This window comes from Chlorocebus sabaeus, chromosome 3 (assembly GCF_047675955.1).
Source record: "Chlorocebus sabaeus isolate Y175 chromosome 3, mChlSab1.0.hap1, whole genome shotgun sequence".
Lineage (NCBI taxonomy): Eukaryota > Metazoa > Chordata > Mammalia > Primates > Cercopithecidae > Chlorocebus > Chlorocebus sabaeus.
The window spans coordinates 55,154,404-55,173,761 of NC_132906.1; the positions used below are offsets into that span (position 1 = coordinate 55,154,404).

At 39.6% G+C, this 19,358-nt stretch overlaps 1 protein-coding gene across 1 annotated transcript; it reads left to right on the top strand.

Annotated features, from left to right (window-relative positions):
• The first annotated feature begins 7 nt into the window (after window positions 1–7).
• On the top strand, window positions 8–18,349 carry KLF5 (KLF transcription factor 5). The gene is made up of 4 exons (XM_007960571.3): window positions 8–593; window positions 2,860–3,733; window positions 4,555–4,614; window positions 16,518–18,349. The coding sequence occupies exons 1-4, from the start codon at window positions 333–335 to the stop codon at window positions 16,694–16,696; spliced, it is 1,374 nt and encodes a 457-aa protein (XP_007958762.1). The 5' UTR covers window positions 8–332; the 3' UTR covers window positions 16,697–18,349.
• Window positions 18,350–19,358: the final 1,009 nt, after the last annotated feature.

Genomic DNA, 19,358 nt, shown 5'->3' on the forward strand with positions numbered 1-19,358 from the left:
TGTCAGTAGTCGTGGGGCAGGTACGCGCGCTCGCAGTTCTCTCGCTGAGGTCGGCGGTGGCGGGAGCGGGCTCTGGAGAGCCTGAGAGCGCAGTGGGGCGGGGCGGGAGAAAGTGGCCGCCCGTAGGACGTTGGCGTTTACGTGTGGAAGAGCGGAAGAGTTTTGCTTTTCGTGTGCGCCTTCGAAAACTGCCTGCCGCTGTCTGAGGGGTCCACCCGAAACCTCTCCCCTCCTCCGACCGCAGCCCCGCACCGAGCTCGCCGCCCCAAGCCAGGGTGGGCGAGGTGGGAAGTGCGCCCGACCCGCCCCCGGAGCCGCGCTCCCGAGTGCCCATGGCTACGCGGGTGCTGAGCATGAGCGCCCGCCTGGGACCCGTGCCCCAGCCGCCGGCACCGCAGGACGAGCCCGTGTTCGCGCAGCTCAAGCCCGTGCTGGGTGCCGCAAATCCGGCCCGCGACGCGGCGCTCTTCCCTGGCGAGGAGCTGAAGCACGCGCACCACCGCTCGCAGGCGCAGCCCGCGCCCGCGCAGGCCCCGCAGCCGGCCCAGCCGCCCGCTGCCGGCCCGCGGCTGCCTCCAGAGGAGCTAGTCCAGGTAGGAAAAGCCGCTCCCCTCCCACCGCTGCACTCCCGGGCCCGGGCGTGTCCCGTCGCTGCGACGCGCGGGCGACAGGGGCCGCTCCTGGCTGGGGCGTGCGTCGGGGCGCACCGGAGCCGGTGCTGGGTGGGCAGCCCCGCCCTGCACGCCTGGCCGGGGCCCCGCGTTTCGCTGAGAGTAAATGAGGGGTCGCGGGGGGGAAGGATGGAGCGGAATCTGCCCCGGCAGCTTGGCCTGGGAGAGATCAGAGGGAGGGAATTGGGTGCTCACGCGCACCTTAGTTGTTTTTCTTACACTTGAGGGACGAAACCTTGTACCTTACCCTCAGTTTTACTTAAATTACGTCTTCACCTTTACCGCTCCCCAGTGCCAAGGCATTGGAGCTTCCCCCATCCCCATCGTCTCGGGTTAAGTAGAAACGCAAATTGGGGTGCTGGGGAGAGGTTGCTCAAGATTTCATAGCCGGTGGCTCAACCTGCTTTAGAAGCGATCGCGGGCCGCGTTTGGAAAATGAGAGTTAGGAAAGCTAAGGTTGTGTTGGAGCGCTTATTTTTCCTTAAAAAAAAAAAAAAGACTGGGGGTGTTGTTTTCTTCGTGTGCGCGTAAATTTCCTCCCGGAGCCGCGTTGAAAGCTGGCAGTTGGCTTTTACACTTGCCCAGCAGCCGAATTAGAGCAACCGCCTGTTTCTTTCGCCCACGCAGGGAGTCATATAGCCCAGAAAAAAACTTCCCGGGACTTTTAGCCTGTCCCAAGGAAAAAAAAATTGGAAACATACCCACATGCAAACAGCTGGAAGAGCTAAAATCAGAAACCACTAACCGCCGCGGGAGCGCAGTGCACGAAAGGGTTTAGTTCAGTTTATTTCAAGACACTTCATTTAGTAGCCCTTTGGCGTATCGCATATTTGCTACCCAGCGCCTACTCCGTGGGGTCTGTCAGGGTCCTGCTGTGAGAGGGCAGTGGCATTTGTCAGAGATGTGACTCACATGACGAGAGCGTTAATTTTTATTTTTAAATCGTGTCTATCCGGGAAACCCCGTCCGGATCCACACCAAGGTCCGAGATGAAACGCATTTGAAATGAAGTAGTAGCAGAAAATGACTGTCTTATTTACCGATTAAGGTGCCAAGCTAATAGTTCTATGCGCCATTCCATCTAGTTGGCTTTCTTATCTTTCGAAATTTCCTTTTTCAGTGTTAAAAAATGTAGGCTTAAGTTATACTAGGAGAGAAGATAGCTGGAAAAGGCTTGAGGCGACTTGTTACAAGCTGATTTAAAAGCCTAGAAAAGAGATCATCGTTTGAAAAGTATTTGGTTATTTCAGTTTGTCAGTTTTCTGCTCTGGAGGCACAAGAAGATAAGGGATGACTGAGCTTTTTACAGAGTAGGGGGGAATGTAGCATTGGCCCACTGAGGAGGACATGATAAATGTTTTGCTGATGACTGTGCTAGGGATACAGCAGCCTCCCCACCCACGGGCTCCTTAGCAGCACTCTAGCAAGGGAGTGATTTTCCCCTAGGTAATTAAAGATCTGTTTTAGATAGGGGTATGAATAGGCACATTTCATTATCATATTAACCAATTACAGGATCTGCTGATTAAAATCAACATTTAGGTCAAATATTGAATGTGAAATTGTTTTGTTTCAGTGGATACAAGGTTTTGCTTAGAACATTGTATTTCTCATTGAACTGTAAACAAGAAAAGACACAGAAGTAGCCAAAGAATAATTTTTATATTACTTTTGAAGTGTCTAGCCAAAGAAACCTTTGCAATATTTTAAAGGTTTGCATAGTTTTTTCTGTAAAAACAAAACAAAACAAAACAAAAAACACGCTTTTTAATGTTTATGACTGAAACAGAATTGAAGTAGTTTGGCAACATTTCAATAGTGTACTCTAATTGCAAATTTAACTGTGTAATGGGGCAGGGAATCCTGCTTGTACAGGGGTGATACCTTGTTATTGCATCAGAAAGGAATGTTTTCAGTTTGCTTTCTTTTTTTTTCTTGATTTGCTTCTTTCACTTTTGGGGGTGATTGGGGGAGCAGTTTTACCAGTTACACAGTTTCATAAGGTTTTGGTCAACCAATTATTACACAATTGACAAAATAAGCCTGATATGTTTATAAGCAACACTGAGGAGTTTGCCCTAGTACCTTATACAGGGATTGGGGGAATTTTTAGTAGGCGCCGATTGTTTGTCCTTCCCAAGATGGTGAATCAGGTGGATTATGCATGTTTGTATCTCTTCTTTTTTAGACGAGATGTGAAATGGAGAAGTATCTGACACCTCAGCTTCCTCCAGTTCCTATAATTCCAGAGCATAAAAAGTATAGACGAGACAGTGCCTCAGTCGTAGACCAGTTCTTCACTGACACTGAAGGGTTACCTTACAGTATCAACATGAACGTCTTCCTCCCTGACATCACTCACCTGAGAACTGGCCTCTACAAATCCCAGAGACCGTGCGTAACACACATCAAGACAGAACCTGTTGCCATTTTCAGCCACCAGAGTGAAACGACTGCCCCTCCTCCGGCCCCGACCCAGGCCCTCCCTGAGTTCACCAGTATATTCAGCTCACACCAGACCGCAGCTCCAGAGGTGAACAATATTTTCATCAAACAAGAACTTCCTACACCAGATCTTCATCTTTCTGTCCCTCCCCAGCAGGGCCACCTGTACCAGCTACTGAATACACCGGATCTAGATATGCCCAGTTCTACAAACCAGACAGCAGCAATGGACACTCTTAATGTTTCTATGTCAGCTGCCATGGCAGGCCTTAACACACACACCTCTGCTGTTCCGCAGACTGCAGTGAAACAATTCCAGGGCATGCCCCCCTGCACATACACAATGCCAAGTCAGTTTCTTCCACAACAGGCCACTTATTTTCCCCCGTCACCACCAAGCTCAGAACCTGGAAGTCCAGATAGACAAGCAGAGATGCTCCAGAATTTAACCCCACCTCCATCCTATGCTGCTACAATTGCTTCTAAACTGGCAATTCACAATCCAAATTTACCCACCACCCTGCCAGTTAACTCACAAAACATCCAACCTGTCAGATACAATAGAAGGAGTAATCCCGATTTGGAGAAACGACGCATCCACTACTGTGATTACCCTGGTATGTGCTCTTACCTGGTTGAAGCATCAATAGGTTGTGTGTGTGTGTGTGTGTGTGTGTGTGTGTGTGTGTGTGTGTGTGACTTTAAAATGGCAATTGAATAAACTGCAGTTTTTAATTCTAAATTAAGTGCCCCAGAAAGAGATTAAAGTAGGGTAGGGGAAAATAAGGTTTGGTAGTGAAGTGGAGGTTGTAGGCAGCTAGCGTGATGGTAGGTACAAGACTGTCTACAGGATAGATTTAAGAATGGTTTTGATGGCATGTGAGCATATGCTCAGTTTTGAATGAGATACGTGGCCCAAAGTATAAATTGAAGACAATACATGGAATATATCTACAAGTTACTGGGAAAGCTAGTTTATGATTAATACATGACAGAATTTATTGACTTTGATACATGATATGGCATGACGTGCTAAATGAAAAAACAAATGTGGGAGTACAGAAAATTACAGTCATCTTGGATAATGGCTTAGCATTGTCAGCTCTAGAGCCATTAAAATTTTCCAAAAAACATATAGTAACTCTTAAATTACGGAAGTACAGCACCTACTGGAATATAAACACAAATTTTCCATTTGTAGTTTGGCTTGATTATCTGCATTCTTTCCTGTTAAAGTGATACATAAAACATATCACTTTATGCCTTTAACAGGGTAATGGGGGAGGACTCTTTAAAAAACTTTTAAATCTGAAGCTTCAAATAATCTCATCTAGCATGAGAGATTTCTTCTTTAAAGCCAGATTTTAAACACTGAATCATCAAATGTAAAGATTTCAAAAGGATCTCCAAAATGACATGCTGTTCTCCTTTATTTTAGGTTGCACAAAAGTTTATACAAAGTCTTCTCATTTAAAAGCTCACCTGAGGACTCACACTGGTATGTAATTTTCTTGTTAATTCTGTGAGTTGTGTAAATAGTGTAAGTGGTATTCATCCTTTTAAAAGCTAACACGTGTTTGATCTCTTCTACTGTCAACTTTTTTTTTTTTTTTTTTTTTTTTTTTTAAATAAATAGCCTACCTTTTCAGCACGGGCTTGGCTCAGAATTCAGTTCCATGAGAAATCTGGTTCCAGGAAGGCGGGTGATGTTCCCTCACTAAGGCCTTCTTGCCCTGTCACCGCTCATAGAATTGATTACCCAAAAACGTAAACAACGATGTTTACTAATGGATTTTAAAACTTGGAATGGCAGTGTTTTGAAGAAAAAAAAAAACTCATTTTCTTCCATAGCACATAATTTTGCTCTGAGAAAGCCATTTTAAACTCTTAAAAACTTTCCCATTGAGCGTGTACAGCATAATTGGTGAAAACATTATCTTTAGTTTTACCTATAGGTTAAAATATCTGTGTTTAGTATGTTTTCTGTGCTTGATGAAAGGTAGGGCTGAAATTGCAGTGTTAAAATCAGGTGGTCAGAAATGGGTTAGAAGCCCCAGCCCAAACTTGGTATGTATGAGAGACTTCATCTTTATTCTAGCTTACATTTCATTGTTGTTTACTTGTGCTTTTAAATTTAGCCGCTCTACTTTTGTATTTGCAGTCACTTTTTGAGACTGAGTGTTGCTCTGTCGCCAGGCTGTAGTGCAGTGTTGTGATCTCAGCTCACTGCAACCCCTGCCTCCCACGTTCAAGCGATTCTCCTGCCTCAGCCTCCTGAGTAGCTGGGATTACAGGCCCCCACCACCACGCCCAGCTGATTTTTGTATTTCTAGTAGAGATGGGGTTTCACCATGTTGGCCAGGCTGGTCTCAAACTCCTGACCTCTCTGCCTTGGCCTCCCAAAGTGCTGGAATTACAGGCGGGAGCCACTGCGCCCAATCAGCACTTTTAAGAACTTTTAAATTTTAAAATTATATCAGAAGCCATTTTAAGATGAAACCAGGTGGCATACTTTAAAGGCCCCCAAATACTTCAAATATTTTCAAATATATAGATGGTTACTAATTGCGATTTTCTTGAAAGAGCAGCCCTAAAGGGAAGAACTTACATAAAGTGATTGTTTTTTTCCCTCAATAAATAGAGCCTTACCTAAAGTTCAAAGAATAAGTTTGCTAATAAAAGCAATGACCTAGCAAAATGTATTATTCCATCATTGCTATGGAAACCAAAGTATTCAACAGTTCCTTTGAATGGGTTGTTGGATTAGTGTGAGGACTTGAATCTCCCTAGGCTAGATGTTACTATGGAAATTGAGTTTTGATAAATGAAGTAGTTATCTCTAACTGCTGCATTAAAAAGTAAAAGCCTTTGAACAAAGGTCAGTGCTGAGATAGAGCCCTAAGAGGAATATGGTTGCAGACATTTTGTATGCATGTTAGGAAGCATTGCTTGATATCCCAGTGATAAACACTACTTATTAAAATCTGATGACAGTGTAGTAGATTCCAGGGCTTTCTGAGAAACTGCTTTTAAGGAAAAGACATCTTTTGTATTTATCTATGAAATGAGCAGGCTGTTTTGGCCTGAGGTTTTTGCATAGAGACAAACTGATTACATAAGAGGAAGGATCCTTCATAAGCAGCCCAAGGTAGAAATTTTTATAGTTAAACACAAATGAATTAAGCATGTTATAAAAACTCCAACTTAAAGTTTTCAAGATACAAATGACAAGTGCCAGTAAAATATTCCATATAGTAATACCAAAATGTCCTTTTACAGAATATAAATGGAAATATAAAGACATTTGAGCTGTTGTTTTTTTCTCTTGGAAGTCCTTGAAACGAGAGATAGGAGGGAACACATTTTCATGGGGTTAAAGTCTCCTCATAAAAGAGCACAATTGCATATAACGATGTAATCAACTACTTATTGCAGGGATGTAGTCAAACCCATATCTGAATAGCCTTTCACCCCCTGTCAGGGTTTAGTGCCCTGAATGCTTATACCTGCGATTCAGGAACTTGACCTGCTGGCAGATACATTTAATCGTGGGTTGTCTTAACAGTGCTTGTACTAATAAAAACAGACCAAAAAGAAGGCCTGGTTTGGGTCCCTTGCATCAGCTTTTTCACCTGACCATAAACATTGTGGCCTTCAACATCTAATGAATGAGAACATGTAATCCAGTTTAATAAAGTTTTGTTTGATAGTCTTTCAAATGCCTTGGGGAGGGTTTGTAGCAGACTTGTTCATCTGGCTAAACCTGTTCTTGGGTAATCATAGAGCATTGAGGTTGTTTTCTCCTCATTTCTAGTTTCTAGACAATGCCTTTTAAAATTACCTGTTCTCTCATTGCATCCTCCCCACCCATGCCCGCCTGTTGTTTTTAAATTAATGTATCTGAAGCCAGCAAAGGTGTTTTTTCTTTTTGTTTCTTCCCTTTAAGGCCCAGGTGGAACAGTTAGAACAGTTTTTCTAAATTACTTCTCTTATATAATAGCTTTTTTGGGTTTTCTTTCTGTCCCCCTCCTCCCTCTTGGACCATTTATCAGAGGACTTTAAAAACCACACAACAGTTGTATTTGATGACATAAAATACTCTTTAAATGATTGCCGTTTTACAGGCAGAATGTGAAGCACCCTAGCATTTCTTTGGAAAATAATTGTAATTGCTTTAAAATGTCAAGTTACCTTATGTTTTAAAAATAATTTAAGCAATGAAAACAGCCTACATCTGAGTTTAATTACTTCTTCTGGATTTTTAGATTGTAAATGCTTCTTTAACTTGGGTTGCAAGTTGAACCTAAGCAAATAATAGTCTTAACAAAACAGAACTTTTTAAGTAATCTGAGATGACAGAGTAGATGATATATCAGTTTCTTAAACCAGAAGTATAGCATTCAAGTCTTCTAAGTTCATATACTTTGATTTCTTTATCAGGACATCGCATATAAATAATACAACGTTCTGTCTTCTTTGTGTGATTAGACAATACTGGGAACATAATTTGCTTCTATTCTAGAGAATAATTATATTTATTTACATCTCTACACACATAGTATAGCATAAGGCCTGTAGAAGCACCCCTTATAGATGTGGATGTTTGCATGTGTTATTTGTAATATGTGTGTGTATACATTTATGCCTTTGGTGAGAAATAATTATGACTGCTTCTAGGCAACAATGTCAATGAGTGGTATATTTCCAATTCAAAATACTTGTACTTTTAACAGCATTTAAATGAACTTTCTACTGAAATTTATATGCCTCATGATGTCTACAAGGGGCGGAACACATTGCCATCACTCTAAAGTTGCTCCCAAGTACCTAAGAGTCACATACTGTTTTGTCTTTATAAATCAACATGACTGATGCACTGTCTATTGCAACCAGTATTACATGGTGACATACCTTACCTTTTTCTTTAATATCATAATGAATATTTAAAATAATGTCAAGTTTGCAAAGGTTTGAGGCCAAAAGAAGTTAAAATCAGTAGGAAAAAATATTGACTGTATCTTCAAACAAAAATTTGTAGAAATTTAAAAAGTTCTTTCTGGAGAAAACATTCTGAAAAAGTAAGCCACAAACTCAACACAGAATGTTTGAAGTCCTAGCGGTTCTCTTCATGTGCGTGGATATGCACTTAACCTTAGAGAATATGCTAAAGCTGTTGGGAAATCAGGGTACGGTAACGTTTCTAGATTTTTTTTTTCCCCCTGTTTCAGCTATCTGGAACAGGGCAGGAAATTAGCATTTGTACAAAGAAAGTCTTTGAACAACGCACACACTTGGCTCAAGTATTCCTCAGACCCAGACTCCATGTGCTGCCTATTCTGTGTATACTAAGTGATCCCAGAGTGGTTTACTAGAGATTGACAGTGGAAAAGGACAATTTGAAACATGCCCATAAGAGAAAATGGAAACATTGTACAAATAACATAGGAACACAAAATGGACTCTTTTTTTTTTTGTGAGATGAAGTCTCACTCTTGTCCCCAGGCTGGAGTGCAATGGTGTGATCTCGGCTCACTGCAACCTCCACCTCCTGGGTTCAAGCGATTCTCCTGCCTCAGCCTCCTGAGTAGCTGGGATTACAGGTGCCTGCCACCACGCCTGGCTAATTTTTGTATTTTTAGTACAGACGGGGTTTCACCATGTTGGCCAGGCTGGTCTTGAACTCCTGAGCTAGGTGATCCACCCGCCTCAGCCTCCCAAAGTGCTGGGATTACAGGCGTGAGCCACTGCCTGGCTCACAAAATGGACTCTTAAAGCACTGTGTTCAAGATTCCCTGATTAGGAAAGAGTTCCACATTAAGTCCTGGAAAGACTTTTTAGTGGAAGCCCAGTTTGTAAAGGGGTTACATTCCCATTTTCTGCCTTACTGTCTTTTGCAGAAGACTTTATTGCCTACTGACGTGGGTAGTAAGATGTTATTAGGTATGCTTTATATAAATCTCTACTTGAGGTTTGCTGCTGAATATATTGAGTTTCAGTTTGGATACTAAAAAATCCTTAGGTATGAATTTCTTTTCTAGGGCCTGGCACAGTGGCTCACACCTGTAATTCTAGTACTTGGGAGGCCGAGGCAGGTGGATCACCTGAGTTCAGGGGGGGTTCGAGACCAGCCTGGCCAACATGGTGAAACCCCATCTCCACTAAAAATACAAAAATTAGCCAGGTGTGGTGGCACATGCCTGTAGTCCCAGTTACTCAGAAGGCTGAGGCAAGATACTCGCTTGAACCCAGGAGGTAGAGGTTGCGGTGAGCTGAGATCATGCCACTGCACTCCAGCCTGGGCTACAGAGTGAGACTCCATTTCAAAAAAAAAAAAATTCCCTTCTAGGTCTTTGCTCCAAAGTCATTTTTCATGGAATATATTAAGTATAGCTTTTGATTTTAAAATCTCAATAATATTTGGCTGGGCCTGGTGGCTCACACCTGTAATCCTAGCTCTTTGGGAGGCAGAGGCAGGTGGATCACCTGAGTTCAGGGGTTCCGAGACCAGCCTGACTAACATAGTGAAACCCTGTCTCGACTAAAAATACAAAAATTAGCTGGGCATGGTGTCTCATGCCTATAGTCCCAGCTACTTGGGAGGCTGATGCAGTAGACTCGTTCGAACCCAGGAGGTGGAGGTTGCGATGAGCTGAGATCATGTCACTACACTCCAGCCTGGACAACAGAGCGAGTCTCTGTCTCAAAACAATAAAATAATAATAATCGATAATATTGACAATAAAGATATTTTCATTGTAGGTACTTACTAAAAGGAACATTCAATGTTCTGAACATTAGTTACTCTTTTTTTTTTTTTTTTTGTGGAACTGTGGGAACAGGGTAAAAGGCTTTTTAGGAAAACTGTATACAAAGGGTTTCACTTTGGGCCTTAATGGATGGAGATCTTACAATGTGAATCGAGAAATATATCAATAGTGGTTACATGTGTAACCTGTTTTATTGGTAGAGGTAACCCAGGCAAAAACTTTTTTCAGGAAGAGATTTAGGACTCAATGGTTTTTTGAGTCTCTATTTGAAACCTGTTTCAGGGGAAGTATCACATTTGTGTTAGATTAGATTTTGTTAAACATTCTTTTCATTCTTTTCAATTTTTTCATTTGCAGCTTTGAAATTTATTTTCTGTATTGATAATTTCAAAGAGAATTTTTTTTTTTTTTTTTTTTTTTTTTTAAGTAGTAGCTTAAGAGACTTGCTGGTTCAGACCCCAGGAAAGGTATTTATGAGCATGAAAGCTCTTAGAAGCAATTTCTTTTTAATGACTCACTGGGAAGATTAAACTTTGCTTTTAGGACTTGTTCTTTCATCTGAAAAACATTTACATAGGAAATTGATTAAACATTGTTTAGAGATGATAAAGCTTATCAAAGGTTAAGAAGTATAATTTGATTCAGCAAATATTTTTTACTGGTTTTGTGGAGAATCCAAATACGAATAATCTCTTCTTGCCCTTTTATTCTTAACCTAGTGGGAGAAGATCGTTCATAAATAGACTAAATAGAATTGCTGGAGTGGAGATAGAAGTAATTAGTCTTGAAAGTAGAGAGTAATGTTTTTAAAAAATAATAATACAGTCACCCAAGAATTTGGCAGATATTTTTGGTCCTATAGAATGTAGTAGCTGTTTACTTGATGACCTACATCGTTTCTGGTGAAAGATTAGAAATAATGTCCTACTTTAGTAAAAGTATCTCCGTAGCAGCATTCCTAGTCTGTTAGCCAGTATTATTTATATTCAAAGATCTCAAACAACAGCTCTTACTAAGGATAAGTTACAGTTTTAGAAGGACACAGTAGGTAACTTTTACCAAAAAATATCTATACAGAAGAATAAATTTATTTTTGGCTACTTTATGAAAAGGTAAACCTTTACGAGTTGGGAGGAGACCTACTAGTCAGGGTCACCATGTGAAGTGCAAATTAAAGGGAAGGTTATCTAGTACTCATTCCATACTGGGAAAACATGAAAATAGAGGATTTTTCTGTTTTGCTTCCCAAAAAAAGGTGAAATTCTTCGACCCTTTTTAATGTCAGTGTGAACTCCCATAATAAGAAAGTGAATCCGAGTGTTGTCTCGTTGTCAGGAGACTTGAAGAATTGGTATTTCATTTCATTAACTCTATTAACGACAGGGGATAGTCTTCAGAATGTTTATTGGGAACCCTGAGGAGAAGTAGCAGTAGTTCAGGAGTCCAGAGATTCCAAACATCTGCTAGGATGTAGACTGTGAGTGTAACCCCTGACATCGTGTTCCCACCTGTTCCCTCTTTGGGTTTGGCAGATCAGTGCTTTCTCACCCTGGGAGAAGTCCCCTCACTGCCTTTGACCAGCACTAGGGCTCTAGTATGTCTTGGCTTTCCTGAAGTCCAGTCCAGTTCTACGTAGGAAACTTTGTTTATACAGAGTTTATTTTTCCCTGTATAAATTCAGAATGGACAATAACTGATTCTGATTATTTTCTCCGGAAGAAGCTCAAAACATGGTTCTCACCTAAAAGCATATTATCTGATTACCCTCAGTGGTCCTAGGCAGGGCAAAGCCAGGCAAAGCCCTGCTGCAGGAGGGTCCACAGAAGAAGAAAAAGCTGACAGCCTCACAAGAACCTTTTATGCCTTCCCTCCTTTTCATTAATCAGAATAACTGAGTTGTTTTCAAGATGCATTAGGGAAAGTGTGGCATTACAGCAGGAATAGAAGATAGTCTCTGCCCTTGAAGAACTTTAAAAGCTAGTTAAGGAGGCAAAATACAACTATTCGAAGCCTTCCTAAAGCAGTATATGTGCAGGTGCAAATCAATAGCTCAACAGAAATTTAAGTGATGGGGATACAGAAAAGTGAAATGATCTCTCCAGGCCTGTTCAGAGGCTTTCTAGAAGGGGTGAGATATCGGACTTTAAAGAAAGTGATAAACATGAATTGAGGAGAAAAGAAAAGGAATTTCTCTTTCATTGTTTTTTTTTTGTTTTTCGTTTTTGGCAGTCAGCTTCCCTAGGTTGAATGGGCACAATATTGATGGTGTTATCTGGTAAATAATTAGATGCATTTACAAATGCTAATCATACTAATCTTTGATATGGACCTTCTGTTCCAAGTATAGGAAATCTGTGACAATGAGTTTTAATAGAAGGTGTTTGGATGGAAAATTACCGGCATATAAAAATATGAATTAGTGAGCTAAAATCATCCTACTTTATCTCTTTTCTTAGATATCTAAATCATTTTCCTATGAATTTCTTTAATAAGTGTTTCCTATTTTTTTCCCTTTTGGTTTTCAGAAGCAAATCTAATAGCCTGTTTCAGAGACTAAATTTCGTAAGGCTCAAATGATGGGAAAAATCTAATTATTATTGAATTGCATGAAAATATTTTTCTCTTGAAATAAGAGCTCATTTTGAGCGTCAAGGACTCTTAAGTTCTAAGAGTTTAGATTAGGTTTAAATAATTTATTCTACTTTAAAAGTTTACATTGTTTAGGTTCCCAGAACAAGATACAGATTTTTAAGTTCTTTGAGGCCAGAAACTAAGTCTTATTTGTGTTTTGCAAGGCATTTAGTACAAGTTACACCTTCACTAATAAACAGTGACTTTAATTCTCATGGTATTTTAGTTTTTATTGATTGAGTTGTCTTTTAGTCACCAGAAAGGAAACCGATGTGCAAATTTGCTACAATAAACTTAAAAAAAAATTATCTAAAATAACTTTTAAGATAAATATTTCCATCAGTGATTTTTGTTCTTTCGTTAGAAGAATCTATGTAGAACATTTTAGGGTAAGGCCTTGGTATGAGTCTATTGAATGTGTTCAGCAGAGCAGAGAAACTTCCCATTCCATTGTGATAGGTTCAGAAGTCATTTTAAAATCTGTTCAGAGGGGGGGAAAAAAGACAATTTTCAGTTTGTTGCTGAGGATTTTTAAAATGGCTTACAAACATATTCCACTAACCCACTGAAATTCAGTTACCCTGGGGGAAAGGAGCAATTGTTAGGTGTTAGGTGATACCTGGGAATTGCCAATACCTGACTGAACGGTGCTCAGGACCCCGCAGATCCCACAGAGGCTGGCTCTGCCAAGTTGTGCCCTGTGTTTCAGATCATCTGGGGTGCAAGGCCTGCTGTGATTCCATTAAGCCATTCCTTGGCTGACCTTCACAAGTGGCTTTAGAATATGGAAATAAATTTGAACAATATGTATGTGTTCCTTAAATCATTCAAAGAGAGTGTATTAGTGTTTGCTAATGGAAGATTTAAGTGGGACATTAAGGAAAAGTGGCAGACCGGGATTCTTAATGTGGAGCTCATCGTTTTGCTTCTAACTCACGGGGTTATTGTGAGGAAGCGAGAGAATGAGAAGTGCCTCGCTCTGGAGTATGTGCTCCATGGCTGCTGGTGCCTGCTCCCTTTTCTTTTTACTGGTAATGTTTCTGCTTAACATTTTTGTAAAGTATGTTAATGACTTTATCAGCATGGATAGTATGTATGTTTAACTTGAACATAGTTTTCAAAGATTAGAGATTCTAGCAAAATACTCCTGTAATTTAAAAACAGAATGAGAAAACACATACTTTGAGATAAAGTTGGAGCTTGTTTTCTGTGCTGTACAAACTTGTCACTTTTTCTTTTTGCCTTTGGAAAGTTTCACGTTAACAGCATGAGAACTTAAAAATACAGTTGATGTTGAAAGAGCTTAACTAAATATTTTAAATTGGTGGTATTGGAAAGAGATTCTGTAAAAATCCAATTAAACTTTTGAAAGCTCTATCCTGTTGAAATATAACTTAAAGGAAGTCAGTTTGGTTTCCCAGAAGTACTGTGCATAGTGTTTCTGGCTGAGGAAGAAAGGCCCAAGTCTGCTGTTTGGCCAGAAATTGGGTACCAGTTTCCTCTACGATGTTTTACTTGAACAGTGTTGACACTTGAACAAATCCCATAGAAACTGCCCCAAGTGGGGGATAGTTGTCCTTACTTTTATGGTAAGATTTGGCCCCAGTAACTAACATTCCAGACACTGGTAGTATTCTTGGCTGAATAATCTATAGATGTGCATAAATTGAGAGCAAAACCCCAAATGTTTTAGAAACTTTAATGGCTACCGTATTTCAAGCAATCAGTAAAGTAAACTTTAAAAAATACTGGTGCAGTTTATTGCTTCATAGCCAATAAAAATAGTGAACAAAAAGAGTCTAGTGTCCCTTGTTTCTTATATAAACTCTGAAAATTCAGTTCTGCTATTTAATTATTAAATTCAAAAGACTAGAATGATTTCTTTTAAAATTGGGAGCACTATAGGAATTTTTTTCCTTGTCTCAGACATCAGAAATAGCTTTTTCTTTCCATTAAATGACAGTGTTTAACCAATATGTTTGTTTCTGTGGTTTATTTTTCACAGGGAACAAAAACTAATAGTACTGTGCAAAATTATTTTTTGTGATGATTTACATCTATAAATGTGATATCTATATTTACTACTGGTGTTAAAATATTTTTATATATCAAATATTTTATGTGATTGTAAGTGCAAGAACGTGATTTATACTTTGTTTCATAAAAGGCTTGAATGTCTTAGGTTAAATTTCTGGTTCGAATTTCCTATGAGGGGAGGAAAAATTCTAGAATTGAGATGTGCGTTTTTAAAGTGGATTGATAGGAATCAGAAAGGGAATTAAAACCAAAACTGTCTGAGTCAGAGGCAGAGGAGAGAAGAGAGGAGGAAGTATGGCACAGCAGTTCCATACCATGGGAAATGCAGGTGAAATCTGAAGGGAAGGAAATTGGGACCACTTTCATGTGGTCTGTTTTGGCACTTTCTTCTTTGTCCCTATGGGATTTTGTCTGAGAGTCAGAGTGGTTATCAGGACAACGAAAATATTAACCACAAATTGTAGAAATCTCAGTTGATGAGGACAGGGTCTTTTAAAGTTTAATTTAACCAAAGACTTGGTTAATCCTACAACTTCCTGAACATGATACTGCTAAATTAGGCAGAAAGGTTGTGCAGTTTCTGTTTCATCAGAACTAAACAAGTGTTCAAAGCAACTCTGAGGTTGCTCCCTCTCAGAAGAAAACATTTTTGTAAGGGAGTTTAAGAGGTAAACAGGTATCTGTATAAAACTCAGCAGTAAGCCAATAATACTTTAATATACAAATTTATCTCACAAATTCTTATCAAAAAAATAAAATTCATAGAAAATCATAAAATCATAAATGTAGGAACTGCTAGTTAATGCTCACTGAAAGAATGTTTTAGTATTTATTCCTACTGGAATACATGATCTCCAGTAGGATTCATTCACCAACAGTGAATTAAGACTATATTATGAATATTTAGTAGTTTTGAAAGTTAAACAGCTGGCAAACTTTGGAGAGCATTAGGAATAATATACATTACAGGATGGGAGGGAGGAACATACCAACTCACTACTCAAGGGAAGAGAACTGTGAACGAATGGAATGGGTAGGTTGAACAATTTCAGACTTTTAGAGGTATATTACACATGTAAGCTCCATGAGGCCAGCCATTTTTATTTTGTTAACCGTTGTATCGCAAGTATTTGGGACAGTTCCTGGCCTATAATAGATGCTTGGCGAATTGTTTATAGAATGAATTTTGGGCGCAACACTTGACAAAGGAAAACTAAATACAAGTCAACAAATGTCACAGTTGTTACAGTTGTTTCATGGTCTGACCTTTTTACCAATGTGAAGTTATCAGTACCAGAGTGTTTTGCTTCAATCTGCAAAAAGAGGGTGTGAAGATGTGTGTGAATCTCAAAGAGTGAATGCCCTAATAGTCCATTTTGGAGGCCATGTGTTCAAGTGAACTGATTTATGAGCTGCACGCTTCAACCTGGCTAATTTAGAAACATCTAGTACCAGTTTCTGGTTAAGCAATTGTGGTACATGAAATTCATTGTATAGGTGATTCGTGCAACAGCTTCTGAATTTTTTCCTCCCTCATCCACCTTACAGCCATTAGTCCTATAATAATTTAATTTGGGTTTGTTGGTATAGAAACTGTATTTGCACAATAATGATAAAGCCACTCAGGCTCATCTAGTCATTTCCTGGATTTATGTGTGTAGGAGTACATAAAAATAAGGGCACTGATTCATTTCGCATTTGCCTAAAATTGCTTTTCTTCAGTTGTTCAAAGGTACACAAAATGCTTTTTTCTTTATAAAGTAAAAAATACTTGGAGGTTATAAGAAATAACTCTTAACTAGCTTACTCTGAGTGGCTTTGATATGTATTTACTCATAATGGAATTCATGAGCTTTCCTTCCTTCACTTGGCCAAGATTTTTTTTCTTTGAAATTCCTTCTCCAGTGTTATCTAGGATGTTTGCATTACAAGCAGGCCGCCTCACCTCCTTTGTTCGTTGTCGCAGGTGAAAAGCCATACAAGTGCACCTGGGAAGGCTGCGACTGGAGGTTCGCGCGATCGGATGAGCTGACCCGCCACTACCGGAAGCACACAGGCGCCAAGCCCTTCCAGTGCGGGGTGTGCAACCGCAGTTTCTCGCGCTCCGACCACCTGGCCCTGCACATGAAGAGGCACCAGAACTGAGCGCCGCCCATGCCACCCGACCCGTTCCAGGTCCCCGGGCTCCCTTTCAAACAACAAACCTAACTGTTCCTATATATATATATATAAAAAAAAAAAAGAAAAAGAAAACAACAAAAACTGGAAATGTATATTTTGTATATTTGAGAAAGCAGGGAATACATTGTATTAATACCAAAGTGTTTGGTCATTTTAAGAATCTGGAATGCTTGCTGTAATGTATATGGCTTTACTCAAGCAGATCTCATCTCATGACAGGCAGCCACATCTCAACATGGGTAAGGGGTGGGGGTGGAGGGGAGTGTGTGCAGCATTTTTACCTAGGCACTGTCATTTAATGTGACAGTGTTCAGTAAACCAATCAGTTGGCAGGCACCAGAAGAAGAATGGATTGTATGTCAAGATTTTACTTGGCATTGAGTAGTTTTTTTCAATAGTAGATAATTCCTTAGAGGTATACAGTGTACCTGGCAATTCACAAATAGCCATTGAACAAATGTGTGGGTTTTTAAAAAATATATACATATATGAGTTGCCTATATTTGCTATTCAAAATTTTGTAAATATGCAAATCAGCTTTATAGGTTTATTACAAGTTTTTTAGGATTCTTTTGGGGAAAAGTCATAATTCTTTTGAAAATAACCATAAATACACTTACAGTTAGAATTTGTGGTAAGATACCTCTCAACATTACCAAAATCATTTCTTTAGAGGGAAGAAATAATCATTCAAATGAACTTTAAAAAAGCAAATTTCATGCACTGATTAAAATAGGATTATTTTAAATACAAAAGGTGTTTTATATGAATTATAAACTGAAGAGCTTAAAGATAGTTACAAAATACAAAAGTTCAACCTCTTACAATAAGCTAAACGCAATGTCATTTTTAAAAAGAAGGACTTACGATATCGTTTTCACATACGACAATGTTGCATTTACGATGCAGTTTCATGTACCGAAACGTTGAATTGATGATGCAGTTTTCATATATCAAGATGTTTGCTCCTGCAGTACTGTTGGTTAAATGACAATTTATGTGGATTTTGCATGTAATATACAGTGAGACACAGTAATTTTATCTAAATTACAGTGCAGTTTAATCTCTTAATACTGACTCAGTGTCTGCCTTTAAATATAAATGATATGTTGAAAACTTAAGGAAGCAAGTGCTACATATATGCAATATAAAATAGTAATGTGATGCTGATGCTGTTAACCAAAGGGCAGAATAAATAAGCAAAATGCCAAAAGGGGTCTTAATTGAAATGAAAATTTAATTTTGTTTTTAAAATATTGTTTATCTTTATTTATTTTGTGGTAATATAGTAAGTTTTTTTAGAAGACAATTTTCATAACTTGATAAATTATAGTTTTGTTTGTTAGAAAAGTTGCTCTTAAAATATGTAAATAGATGACAAACGATGTAAATAATTTTGTAAGAGGCTTCAAAATGTTTATACGTGGAAACACACCTACATGAAAAGCATAAATTGGTTGCTGTTTTGCTTCTTTTTCCCTCTTATTTTTGTATTGTGGTCATTTCCTATGCAAATAATGGAGCAAACAGCTGTATAGTTGTAGAATTTTTTGAGAGAATGAGATGTTTATATATTAACGACATTTTTTTTTGGAAAATAAAAAGTGCCTAAAAGATGTATGTTGTGCTCTTCTTCTTTACCTGCAATAAAGGGTCTGATCAGGGCAGTTAGTGAGAAATCAATTCCACAGATTTGTAGAAGAGCCACAGTGAACCCATATGTACTTAAGACAGGGATTTATTTTTTGAGACGGAGTCTCGCTCTGTCACCCAGGCTTGAGTGCGGTGGCGCTCACTGCAACCTCCACCTCCCAGGTTCAAGTGATTCTCCTGCCTCAGCCTCCCGAGTAGCTGAGATTACAGGCGTACGCCACCACGGCTGGCTAATTTTTGTATTTTTAGTAGAGACAGGGTTTCCCCATATTGGCCAGTCTGGTCTTGTGAACTCCTGACCTCGTGATCCACTCGCCTCAGCCTCCAAAAAGTGCTAGGATTACAGGCATGAGCCACTGCGCCCAGCTGGGGGATTTATTTTTTAAATATAATTGGCATAAAGGGAGTCACAATTCACGAATCTGGCCACATAATGCATGAGACCACCGTCAGCATCCTTAGTTGAAAACAGCATGCAGTTAACTTGCATGTCCTAGTCTGGAGATTTTGTCGTCAGAGGAAAGCAAAGCAAGAATTGGTGTAACACTTAAAAAAAAAAAAATTATAATTTGCTTTTATTCCACAGCAACAAGTACACCTAGAACCTACATCTTGGTTTCTTTTTTTTTTTTTTTTCCCCCGACTATCACACAGGCTGGAGTGCAGTGGCGTAATCTTGGCTCACAGCAACCTCCACGTCGGGTTCAAGGGATTGTCCTGCTTCAGCGTTCTGAGTAGCTTGGGTTACAGGCACGTACCACCATGCCCAGCTAATTTTTGTATTTTTTGTAGAGGTGGGATTTCACCATGTTGGCCAGGCTGGTCCCAAACTCCTGACCTCAAGTGATCCACCCTCCTTGGCCTCCCAAAGCACTGGGATTACAGGCTTCAGCCACTACACCTGGCCTACGTCTTGTTTTTATTATTACTTTCAATTATATTTTAAGTTCTGGGGTACATGTGCAGAATGTGC

What these genes read in the sequence shown, in the direction of transcription:
- KLF5 (XM_007960571.3), top strand. Translation starts at nt 333, where the DNA reads ATGGCTACGCGGGTGCTGAGCATGAGCGCCCGCCTGGGACCCGTGCCC. An exon ending in CCACTACTGTGATTACCCTG is followed by an intron (nt 3,734 to 4,554) that starts GTATGTGCTCTT and finishes CCTTTATTTTAG; the next exon opens with GTTGCACAAAAGTTTATACA. An exon ending in TCACCTGAGGACTCACACTG is followed by an intron (nt 4,615 to 16,517) that starts GTATGTAATTTT and finishes TCGTTGTCGCAG; the next exon opens with GTGAAAAGCCATACAAGTGC.